Source organism: Prionailurus bengalensis, chromosome D3 (genome assembly GCF_016509475.1).
Source record: "Prionailurus bengalensis isolate Pbe53 chromosome D3, Fcat_Pben_1.1_paternal_pri, whole genome shotgun sequence".
Lineage (NCBI taxonomy): Eukaryota > Metazoa > Chordata > Mammalia > Carnivora > Felidae > Prionailurus > Prionailurus bengalensis.
The window spans coordinates 72,299,922-72,313,120 of NC_057356.1; the positions used below are offsets into that span (position 1 = coordinate 72,299,922).

Here is a 13,199-nt window from a genome sequence, read left to right on the forward strand (position 1 = left end):
TATCTAGACGGAACATGGCTTTATAGAAAAATTAACCCAATGATATAATTGTTACCAAGGCTATGGCAATAACATCATAAAATAGTAGTAGTAGTCATTAGTAGTAATACTAGTAGTAGAAATAGTAATTAGTAATTTAGAAACCAAAGTTTTAAAACTATTCTTTTGATTTATATTATTTTCAGAAATCACTTCCTTTTCCTGGATTGTACTATGATAATTTTTAAAAAGAGATTTTTACAAAAACAAAAAAAAAATAATAAGACTATGTTATAGGGTGGCAAATGCACCTCTTCTTCTCCATGACAACAGATAAAGAAGCCGTAACCATGGCAACAGTAATGGGCCAGGGAGATTAGGTCCAGACTGGAGATTAGGCCTCCAAGAGCAAAGAAAAAAAGTCCTGATTGGTTCCTTATTGAGACCTTATGTGAAGATGAGTGACTGTTGAGAGAAAGCCTGGAGGATTAGTACGAACAAAATTAATTCCCTGTATAAAGAAAGAAGCCATCTCTTTGTTAAAAAATGTGTCCGTTCCTTTTCAGATGAGGACTGTTTAAACTGAGGTAAAAGAGTCCGCGATTCATTCTATTCTGAGCTTTATCTGTGTCATCTGCATCTAGACTAGCTCTGTGAGAAGGCACTCCTGGAGGCCTGAGGAGAACAGCGTCTCTGTGCAGGCTCTCATTGCTCTGCTTCTAGGCAGCCCCTGAATGGGTGGGGAAGTCAACTCATTTCGGATGTGATACCATCTCTACGTGAGGTGCTTTTGAGGAAAAAGGAACTGAAAATTTGTCCCCTTTTCTCTTCCAAGTCATTTGTCTAACTTCTTGAGAGTTCTCAAAGGTTTTTGCAAGTCACCATTGATCACATTTGCTTTTTAGAAAATCTTTTGTTAAAAAAAATCGTGTAAGGATCCCATTTACTTTAAACTGGTAAGATGTATAGGTATTACATTTGGAGAAAATGAGCTATGACTTCACAAGGATGCATGGGTTACTTAAGGTTTTTTAAAATGATAAATTTATAGACCTGAGAATGTTTGGTCAGATGGTATGAATATTTTTCACTTTAAAGGATTTTGCCAAGTGAACTGCTAAAAAGACTGTACTCTTACAAACTTCAACTGACAGTGTAAGAGAGTGTCACATCCTGGCCAACTGTAGATACTAACATTCTTTAAAGTCTTGCTACTGTGACAGATTTTTTTAAATGCACTTTATCCTGACAGACTTTTTTAGATTTTATTTTAATGCACATTTCTTTTACTGTCAGGTTGAACCCTACTTTAAAATAAGTTTCTGTATTATTTTATTGATCTTTGGACATTCCTGTTATATAATAGATATTAACTATCATCTGTTAGATATTTTGCAAATACTTTGGATCAGTCTTTCCAGAGGAAACGACACTGAACTAAGTGACAGGGGATAGCAGGAGTTAGGTGGACGAGATGGGTCTGGTAGAGTGGGAGCTACTGTGTGGAGGCTTTGGGGAATCACCCGTGTATCCTCATGGAGAGAGCCTGCTTAGTGCAAGCAGCAAAAAGCCAGGGAGCCTTCAGATCCTCTTGTCGTTTATAGGTGTGATGACTGGGTGTTCACGTTGTCATGTGACATGTGCTTCCCTCAGACTTTGTTATGACCTCGGCACATTACCCAAATGAGGTGTGGGGCCGGGGTGGGGGGGTGGGGTGGGTAGCCAGGGAACCTCCATGTGAACTGCATGAGGAATGCCTTCATCTATTGTTCACTACTGTCCCCTCTGGGCCTAGAAGGGCTGACATTGGATAAGCACTCTGTGAATACTTTCTGGATGAGTAGAGCTAACGGATGATGCTTACTGTGGAAACCTTGCAAGCCTTTCCCCAAAATGGTATTTTTCTGGCAATAGGAACACACTAAGCTATTGTGCAGGAAAGCTAATGCCCTTGGAATCACCCTCAATCAGTGGTGGGAGAGTGGTAGATAAATATCTCAGCTTGTTTGCCTCAGAACAGATAACTTTGAGGCCTATGCCACACTGGCCCCCAGAGTCCCTAGTGGAGTTGCCGTTCAGTTTCCTAGTATGCTGACTGCCAGATAATTCACTTTCTCTAGCCTTCACTCCCTGCTGTCTCACTTCCCAACTTTCCGGTGGTTCCTTGGATCAGCTTCCAAATAAACGATTTGTTTTAAATCCTTTTCTTAGGTCCTCTTTGTGGAGGAAGCCAAACTAAGAAAAGTGATAAACAGGAGCCAGGCCAGTAGGCTGATTGTGAAGTTTGGAGATTCCCTGAGGTAAAGAGTAGACACGGAGGATAAATTAATAGTAGATGGATATGACCAGATGTGTCTTTTTACAAGCTTATTCAGGAGGCTGTCCAGAGAATACATTTGAGAGAGATGAGAGCAAGGAGAGCAGAGATGCTTGAAGACAGCTGTGGCAGTTCTGACACGACAAAATGACGGTGGGGCTCTAAGTGTGTAAGTGGAGCTAACACAGAGTAGATTTACCTGATGTCCAACAGGGGGAATCCTAGAAGGAATGAGTGAGAGAGAGTCAAGGGTGGGGATACCTGTTAGGTTTCTGGGCTGTACAGTTGAGAGAACAGTGTAGACACAACTGAGTTGAGTGGCCGAGTGGGGAGAAGCAGGCTGAGTGGGCAGTGAAGGTGGTGGGGAGGATAAATTCACTTCAGTGTGCTAGTTTGAGATGTCCGTGTTGTGGGGAAGTGTAGGTTTTTATCAGGAAGCTTCATATCACCCACATTTTTGAGACAGATGCTACATGTCCAGGCATCAATCTTCTCCCTCCCCTTACCACTCTGCCACAAAAGATTGACTAACTTGCTACCAGTCTACCATTTGTTTCAAATACTATGTTGACCAAAAAAGTAAGGGGGACTGTCACCTATAAAGAAGTGCTAAGTATCTACGGGGCCAGGAATAACTTTGAAAGCTTTCTGCAGCTCTTGAAAACTTCTTCTTCTATATAACTGGTATGCATTGTCAATTGATAATATTTCTGGAACCACTGGGAATGAAGATAGGCTCCCTCACCCCAGTAGATTTTCCAGCTAATAGGAGTGTAGTGCACAGCAGGAATAGTGATTCAGGAATAGTGATTCAGCCAGCCCTTGGAGAAAGTGAATGCAAGGATGGAGACCAGCTTTGAAAAGAACTGAAGAAAGCAGCCCACACAATCCAGTTTGAAGATTAAATGTAGGCAAATGTGTCATTGTGTTTTAGGGATAGACATCACCTGTCAGGGTGAAACACGTTTCCTCCCCTTGGAGACTTGAAAAAAATAAGAGAATGAATTATGAATTCATACACATACAAACACACATCTGATAGAAAATTTCTTTACAGATTGTAAATGCCCCAAATATTTAAAAAAGGAGTTCTCCAATTGTGGATGATTTATTCCTGTGAATAACAATTTGCCAAATTTTGCTATACATGCAGTGGTACCCTACAAGCATTGGACAATTGTATGTCTTTATGTCTGGTAGAATTTTTTTTCCTGTAATTTCCTTTCTAGCAGGTAGTCTATAAGAACTCTTTCTACTTTTTGGTAGCTTCCATGACTTTGATTTCAAACTGTTCTATTCAAACATGACTATTCCTTCAAACTGTATCTAAAACAGGGTGAACAGGCTCTGAGTGGAATGAGGTTTTTGTAATAACTGCTTGGTTACCTGAGGCATTTGTCTATGGCTATGTTCCTCTGCATCATGCCTGAACAGAACACTTGCTAATGGTCCTGGATCCCATGAGTAATGGAAACTGGACAAATATTCAGTAGAATCATATATGTTATTAATTACCCACCCTTTCATAAGCTCCAAGAAATTCTAATAGAGCTTTGATTCCATTTACTGTTTGTTTGCTTTCCTTGGTTTTCTTCCTTCCTTTATAATCTATGAATGGATCATTCTATGTTTGCTAATGGGTCTGCTCTGCCTTCCTGCATATCTCCCACCCATGGCACCAACATCTCTGACCACCTCCTCTCCTTCCTTCCTAGCTATCCCAAGCTCCAGTGTCCTCCCTTCTGCTCCCAGAGATGTGGTCCCCGTGTTGGTTTCCAGTCGGTTTGTCCGCCTCAGCTGGCGCCCACCTGCAGAAGCAAAAGGGAACATTCAAACCTTCACGGTCTTTTTCTCCAGAGAAGGTGACAACAGGTAGGTCATACCAGTATCAATCTGCCACCTCTTTAGATGCATACTGTGACATAAAGGCACCTGCAGGGGATCTTGAGAAGGGACTTTGGATACCATGTGGTATCTCAGCTCTGCCCATCACTCATTAGTAAGTGGAGATGATATATCTCCATTGCGTGTGTGTGTGTGTGTGTGTGTGTGTGTGTGTGTTCTAATGGGATTGTTTATAGAATCAAATGAAATCATTTATCAGAAACTTCCTTGAAAAAAGACAAGCAAATGAATTTGTGATAATTAGGTTTTTTATGTCCTTGGTTTTCAAAGTAATAAACAGAGAACAGAATTTGGCTGTATATTGATAGAACAGGGTATGAGAGAACCACAGTGGCCAGGTTGTAATCCCAATTCTGTCATTGACATCATGTGATCTCAAGAAAACCACATAACTTCTTTGAGCCTGACTTTACTGTGTAATAAAGAGTAAATAATAATACTTTAGCTTACAAAGTTTTTGTTAGGATTATACATATGTAATGTCATACAAGATTGTCTAGTATTTGGTAGAAATGTTGTTCCTCTTTTCACTTGTCACTTGTAGGCAAATGTGATCTGTATATGTCTAGTTTTAAGATTACCGTTCTCGATTTTTCTCAACATTTTCTCCTTGAAATATTTCATGATTTTAAGATTTTGAAGTTTTATTTGTAAGCCTAATGTAGATATTGGATAAATTCCAATCACTTCTATAGGAATAAGCTGTGTAATATCTCTTTATATTTCTTTAAATTATTAAACTTACTTAGTTTGTATTCCATGTTTGATTATTCTAATATCTGCAGTCCTTGTGAGTCTAATTCAGCTATTTGTTTCTGCTTACTCTTCCTCATAGTAGCTTGTTTCTTTTCATGTATAGGTGATTCTTGATTGTTAACTCTAATCCTTAGAAATTTTTCTGAGGGAATTTTTGAGACCAAGTATTAAAGAACAATCTTATGGGAGGATGTGCTTTACCAAAATGAAAGCATGATAAACCAGAATTTTGTTAAAGTTTACTTGCTCCATATGGGTCTCATGCTGATATTTTATTGCTTATGAGAAAGTCCATTAAATAGGATAACATTTGTTTTTCTGCTATTTTTAACACATCAACTCACATGAGTAAATGCAGACTTGTGATAAGGAATTCTCAGATTTTTTTGTGGTTGTTCTGTTTCAACTAAGCTAAGGCTGAGATTGTACATTTGCCAGTTCTCTCAGGAGGCTAATTTCCTTTTCTACTTCACCCTCTGAGATTTGCTCTTTCAGGATCTTTGCTGTATGTGAGGCTCTCTAATCAAACCATATACCCTACTTTATCTGCAAGCTTCATTTCCTATTCTCTTCTCCTATTGGTTACTAAAACTCCTAGCTCTAGACTTCTATTGATAGGCACATACCATCAGGCAAATACCAGCTCCATAAGTCTGCTTACTCACTATGATAATTCTCTTATTTTGCTGCCTGTATATTACGGATAAAAAAAAAACCCACTTTTTTAAATAAAAAAAAGACTTTGAATAATTTACCCAACATTTTAAGTGTGCCATAACAGAAAGGTTTTTCACATAATACTTAGTTTTCCATACTGTTTTAAATGGCACTTTGTAATATTTACTTGAATGCCTATATAATTGGTATCATTATTATATATTATTAATTATTGACATTTGAGCAAGTGCATTTGAATATAAGCATGTTCGGTCTTTGGGGAATTTTATTTAAGATTAAAGCATAAAGCCACTCCATAAACATTTAACTTAGAAGGAATCAGACACCAGAAACTAATATTACATTGTATTTCTAACTGAGATTGAAATAACCTTTTTTAAAAAAAGGAATCAGAAAAGCAAGGAAGCTTTTGGAATAGACCTTTCCATTCTATTCTTTGGGCATTTTTTACTTTCTCTCTACTTCATCAACTATTGGGTTCTCTGGATTGCCAATTAAAGGCAATCGAAGAGATCAGCATGTTAAAACTCAATTTGTTTCAGAGAAACATTGTGTTGCCAAATCCCAAGATTCTGTACAGAAGAGCATCTATTGACAAATGCACTCTGCAGATCTTCTGTGCCTCTCACATAAGTGTGGAACATCATCATTATGTCCTTAAACAGATGAGGATTTGGGTAGGGCAACTAGGGTCTATATAAATGTCTATCTGTTGATTTCCCTAAGTCCTGAGTTCCAAGTCTTCCCTTCCACATTAAACTTCCTCTTATATATAACCAGTCTAAACTGGACACTAAACGGGAGACAGGGGTTTCTGGAATGTGGCAGCTTCTTTCATCCTTGAATGAGAACTACGTTCACTGTCTGTAAAGTTTACCAGCCAAGGGAATTGTAACCTGTATGATACTTCTACATAGATGGAATATTTTGGGGGTGATGGCAGCATGGGGGAACTAAAGAGGGAGAGTGAAAAAGAAAGAAACAGAGAGACGTAGAATGAAAGACAGGCAGAAATGACAAGTGCCCTAGAGGGATCCTCTTGTTCGCAGGGCTGAGCTCACAGTAATCCTGGCTTTCACCATATTCACTCATTCATTCACTCATTTTTAAAAAAATTTTTTTAATTTATTTTTGAGAGAGAGAGAGAGAGTGCAAGCAGGTGAGGGACAGAGAGATGGAGACACAGAATCCAAAGCAGGCTCCAGGTTCTGAGCTAGCAGCACAGAGTCCAACACAGGGCTCAAACCCACAAACTGAGATCATGACCTGAGCCGAAGTTGGACGTTCAACCGACTGACCCACCCAGGTGCCCCACCATTCATTCTTCTGTAGAGGAATAAACTAGAGGGGGGAAGCCAGGATTTAAGTGTGAGGCTGAGTCTAGTCTCTCAAATGTGTGAGTGCTTTAAACTCAAGATTCAAAAGGGACAATATAGCTTGGTTTAGCCAGAGTTGTATTTAGTATAGCATGATAATCAGAAAGAACAGTACAACTTCTCTCATGCTGTGTCTCAAAATGCTCTCTTTTCTAGTCCACAGCAATAAAGTATATCATGTTGAAGTTTCTATTTTCTCTTATAATTTGACCTGACTTTAAAATGAAAGAAATATATGTACTACACATATAGCCTATGTTTCCTAAGATTACTTATTACCACAAAGAAGTAGGCATTTGTTTTAGTCTTATCTCCAGCTCTTTAACTCTGTGGCTTTATGATGAGTCTTTGGATCTCAGTGTGCACAGCTGCCCAAAACCACAGGTAATAATTCTTGCCTAGTTGTCTATATGTTGCCACATGGATTTCCTGGAGTCACCTTAAATTTACCCTTCCCCAAACTATACTCATTTAAGTATATTTTCCTCTCTTTTATTCGTTTATGTTAGTACCTTCCGTTCTGTTGGCTAAGCAAAAAACCCATGTCATATTTTACTCCTCCCAGCCTCTCAGCTCTGCCATTAGTCATCCTGTGTTGTCACGTCTACCTTGGCCACATCTCAGCCATGCCCCCTGTATTATCTCCATCACCACTGATCTGATCTCTGACAATAGCTTCTTGCCTTCTAATCCATCCTCCTCATTGTCTCTAGTTATTTGTCTGAAATACAGTTTGGATCACTTCCTCTACTATGAAAAAAATGTGAATGTTCTTAAATTTAAATATTACAAAATTTCTAGATAAAGACATGCACATAGTAATTTACCAAGTCCTTTGAATGGAAGTCTATATCCAATCTGTATATAGGTAGAGTGTAGTTCCTATAACCTATAATGGTTATAAATATGTCGCTTAAATCTGTGGATACCTGGGTGGCTCAGTCAGTTAAGTGTCCAATTTTAGCTCAGGTCATGATCTCGCAGCTCATGGGTTCGAGCCCCACATCAAGCTCTGTGCTGACAGCTTGGAGCCTGGAACCTGCTTCAGGTTCTGTGTCTCCCTCTTTTTCTGTCCCTACCCTGCTCGTATGCTCTCTCTCTCTCTCAAAAATAAATAAACATTTATATATATCACTTAAGTCTAAATGGCTAGATTTAAAAATGGTACTATTGTTTACCAGATGTGTGACTTTTGAACATTTAATTATGTTAAAGACAGGAATAACATCTCTTTGCTATGCTGGCCAAAAGGAAGATGAATTATACCTCTCAGAATTTCTATGAGAATTAATTGAAGAAATTTAAGCAAAGCATCCAGGGAAGTCACTGTACCTAGGCTGAATAGGGGGACCCAGAATAGTGTGAGCTCAGAGAAAATACGGAAAAGAGGCCAAAAATGAAGCTCAAACGGTGGTAATAATAATAATGATAGCAACAACAACAATAATAAATTGCTATTTTGTATGAACCATTTCATAGCTGCTCACTGTTTCCTACTTATAGACCATTTAGTTATTTCCCTTTCTATTGAAATATTTCTTATCTTTCAAGCCCATGGATCAGTCCTCCATACCCCTTGGCTAGTCATGGCCCCTGTTAACACCAATCCCTGCAACCTCTTCATGATCTCAAGTTCACACACCTTTCTCTGATCTCACTCTCTAGACTCTTATTTTCCTGTCTTCCATTTAGGACTCTGGTTACAACACACCTTTGATTACACAGGGAACTACAAGTTGTTGATTCTGCAGTGTTTTCTTGGTCCCTCATCCTTTATGTTTCCCTTCACTTATTAAACAGCTAAAACCCCTGCCTTATTATTATAAACACTGATACACCCCAAAGTTTTGCTTGCTGTTTTTTAATTTCATATTAATTTCTTGGCAAAAGCCAACTCAAGTAAATGTTATTTTCTACCTACTCTCTACTTGTCTCTTGTAGCTGAATGTAACTAGAAGAAAATGTATAATTATGCTGACTAGTTTTTAAATTCAAAACTACTCATATTAAGTTGCCCCTTAATGCTGCTAGAGATTATATAGAGATTATATATCAGGCAGTCTTTCTCACAACATGCTCCTACTTATATTTCACACCTTTTATTTTCTTCTCAAATCTCCAACATTTTTACTCTTTCCCTTACTCTTAGTTGACCTTGCTTCTAATTTCCTAGAAATAGTAGCAGTCAGAAGGAGAGTTGTACAAGCTTCCATGTCTGAGTTACATACCCAAGCTTGTCTTTAAGCATATAATTTATCTCCTCAAATTTCTATTAAAAAAAAACTGACCGTGCTCTGGATTCCATCCTTTCTTAAAACAAAACCACAAAACTTAAGCTATTCTTCCTCTCCCACCATTATCAGTTTGTCCCTCTCTGGTGGATCATGTCCATCATCATACATGCATGCAGTTGTATTTTCCATCTCAACAAATTTTCCCTCAATTCTATTTTTCCCTCCTCTACCACTCTGTTCTTTATTCCCTCTAATAGCAACATTCCTTGATTTGTCTAACATCATTCCACTACCTTCTTTCATATTCCAATCATGGTTCTGTCCTTAGCATTTCACTGCAACTGCTCTTTTCTAGATTCGCCAATGACCTCCATGTTGCTAAACTCAATAGTTAATTCCCAGTTCTGATATTACTTGGTCAGTAAGCAAATTTTGTCATATTTGATCACTACCCCTTTAGTGACATTTATTTCCCCCTTGGGTTCTATCACACATACTTTCCTGGTTATACTCTAATCTAAGTAATCTAAGATTTACCTCAAATCTCCCTGACCTGTGAATATTGGATTACTCCAGATCCTAGGCTTTGAAGATCTCTTTTTTCCCCATTTGTGACTTTATATTTTGTCAGTATGCTGATATCTTCCAAATTTATATCTTTGGTGTTAAAATTTTACCTGTAGTCCTGAATCATACATCCAGATTCCTTCTTTTGATTTCTCTTGATTTCTTATGAGCATCTACAACTTATCAACAAAACCAAATACCTGGTTTCCTTCAACCCCCCTCCAAAGACTTTATTATTTCAGAGATTTCTCCATCTCAGTGAAATCTACGTATTTCTCATAACTCAAGCAAAAAACCTTGGAGTAATTGTTAATTCTTTTCTTTTTCTTATATTCTATAACCAAAAACAACCTCAAGTCTTTGCAGCACTGTCAAAATACATCCTGGATCCATGAAACAATATAATACTTGGTATTTGCTAAAAAATAATAATAAAGACTGGCTATGATTTTCAGTTTTGAAATGAGTTATGGGATAAAAGTGGTTCATCATATTATTCTGTCTAGTTTTGTGTTACTTAAAATTTTTCATAGTAAAAAATTAAAGTCAAACAAATAAATAAAAATAAAATATACACTGAATCTTGCCACTTCTTTCCCTCTTTTATTACCATCAAGCCTCATCTAAACTATTGCAATAACCTTTCAAAGCTATTCTCACCACAACAGTTGGATTAAATCTTTTAAAACATACCTTAGATCCTGTTATCTTTATGCTTCAAAACCCTCCAGTAACTCTCTATCTCATTCATAGAATAAGCAGAAATCCTTCTTGATCTGGGCCATTGTCACCTTCCTGGTCTCATCACTTATTCTTGCTATTTACCTTTTTGTTCACTTCTCTCCAGTCTCATTGACTTCCTTGTAGTTCCTAAATATACCAAGAATCCTCCTCCCTCAAGATTTTGTTCAGCTTGCCTAGAATGCTCCTCCCTTTGACATCCATGTGGATCATCTGTAACTTCCACTTAGTCTTTGGTGAAGTGGCACCTTCTCCTGGATGCCTTACCTGACCCCTATCATTCCCTATGCCCTTTTTAATTCATATATATTTTCTTAATCCACAGCTTTATCACCTCCTACTTATTTTTTCATGTTTCCCCTTTCTTAACTCCAGAATATAAGCTTCCTGTGGGCAGGGATGTTCTTACCTCCTTTATTCACTGAGCTATTCTTAGTACCTAGGTCAATGTGTAACCCATAATAAACACTCACAAAATATTTGTTGAACTGAAACCCTAACTGAAATGTCAGCTACTATGTGAAACTCTCCACAGTTCTCAGGCTCAGAAGTCATTAATTTCTCCTTAATCCTCCCCTCATACTTTGATTACTATTATATTATTCCTACCTTTTGTCCAGTTTTGTGTTTGAGTACCTGCCTGTTCCCACTCTGTTGACTAAAACTAGATCTTATTTATAATTCCATCCCCAGTGTCTAGTATCATGACTTCTGTAGACACTTACTGATTGGGACTAATACAATAAAGGTGGCAGAGAGACAGATGTGGTTCTTAATAGATAGTTTTTTAACAAGTAAAACAAATTATTATTTTTTTATTTATTTTTGATATGAAGACAGAGTGTGAGCTGGGGAAGGGCAGAGAGAGAGGGAGACACAGTATCTGAAGCAGGCTCCAGGCTCCGAGCTGTCAGCACAGAGCCCAACATGGTACTCGAACTCACGAACCATGAGATCATAACCTGAGCCGAAGTCAGACGCTTAACCGACTGAGCCACCCAGTCGCCCCTAAAACAAGTTATTTTACTGAGGAAGATGAATAAGCTGATGCAGTTCAATAAAAGCCTTTTTTTTAATTGAGAGAAAATAAAAGTGGATTTTGAAATTTGATTCCAATATCACTGTTCATTTTCTCGCTCTCAACTAGAGTGAATATATGCCATATGTCTCTGAATGGTTAGCCGTGGTGCTTATCTGCTCATATAGGTTTATTTAGCTCCTTAACACAATAGCTTTTTAAAAGGTGGTGGATTTAACATTTGCCTCAGACTAGCAATGAGTTTGTCAGGCAAATTACTCTAGCTCAGATTATCATTAATCTGTCTGACTGGTTAATGGTGTCAATAACACAAGTACCATAGTTAACATTTTTTTTTATTCAGCCCCTTGGGTACTTTCATTTCATAAGTGAGAGAGCAGCATAAATTCCAGAACCTGAAAGCCAGGATTCACAGAGATTCAATTGCTTCACAGATATCCAGCTATCCCCTCCTTGTACCTAAAAATTGTTAGAATTGAAAGTCATTGTTGAAATCATAGTACAACTTCTTGCTACGTAGACATTTAGAAACTGATAGAGGAGGGGTAAGTCACATGCCTAAGGCCACAAAGTAAGCATCCATGATGAGAGCGAGCATTATTGAGTATTCAATAATACTTACTGTGGCAGATGCCAGGCTAAGCATCTTACATAAATTAATTTATTTCATCCTCACAACAAAACATTATCCACATGAGTCTTAAAGAAGACCACTTACATTTCTGGTATACAGATAGTAAGTTGTGGACCCAGGATGTAATGCCGACCTGATTCCAAAACAGGTGTTCTGTGAATCATTACACCAACTTGCTCCTAACATAGTTGCTGGATTAACCTGGAAGAGAATCTGGCTTTCTTGATATTTTCAGAATTATGACAAGAATTTACCCTATAGGCTTCTTCCCAATCGTTTTATGACTTAATGGCTAAGTTGATTTCCATCATTTATTTACCAGTTATAAATGCAGTAGCAAACTTTTTATGCACGTATAGAACATTATACTTCCCATTCACTAATCTAAAATTACTTATGGAGTGTGACAACAGTGTAGCCAAAAGGTTAAAGTAATGTGGCTGTGGAATTCAACTGCATGGATTTTAGTCCTGGCTCAGACTTTTACTGGCATTGTGGCCCTGGGATAATTACTGGTGCTTTAGATTGCTCACATGGGATAATAATAGTAACTGACATGTAAGGTTATGACGACTTTAAAAACTGCTAGTACCTAAAACATTTGCTTATCGCCTGGTGTCCAAAAGCACTCAATTCTTGTTAGCCAGTTCTCTGTGCAAATTATTGCGTGCGTTAGAAATAAAAATCAGTGTGGGGTGCCTGGGTGACTCCGTTGGTTAAGCTTCTGACTTTGGCTCAGGTCATGATCTCACTGTCCGTGGGTTAGAGCCCTGCATTGGGCTCTGTGCTGACAGCTCAGAGCCTGGAGCCTGCTTCAGATTCTATGTCTCCATCTATCTCTGTCCCTCCCCTGCTCGCTCTCTCTCTCTCTCTCTCTCCCTGAAAAATAAATAAACATTGAAAAAAAGAAATAAAATCAATGAAATATAAGTGTTCTCCAATTTATATTTAAAGGGGACCTTATCGCTTTACA

General features: G+C 38.0%; 1 protein-coding gene and 1 non-coding gene across 5 annotated transcripts in view; both read left to right on the top strand.

Moving 5' to 3' along the window:
• The window catches only part of DCC (DCC netrin 1 receptor), a 1,143,392-nt gene that overhangs the window by 795,979 nt on the left and 334,214 nt on the right, over window positions 1–13,199 (top strand). For all 4 annotated transcript variants that reach the window (XM_043558863.1, XM_043558864.1, XM_043558865.1 and 1 more), the window contains exon 8: window positions 4,012–4,168. In XM_043558863.1, the coding sequence (XP_043414798.1) occupies window positions 4,012–4,168 (157 nt within the window). The remainder of the gene's footprint in view (window positions 1–4,011; window positions 4,169–13,199) is intronic.
• On the top strand, window positions 1,565–1,668 carry LOC122471089. Its single transcript, XR_006294107.1, has one exon. It is a non-coding gene; the product is annotated as a small nucleolar RNA U13 (small nucleolar RNA).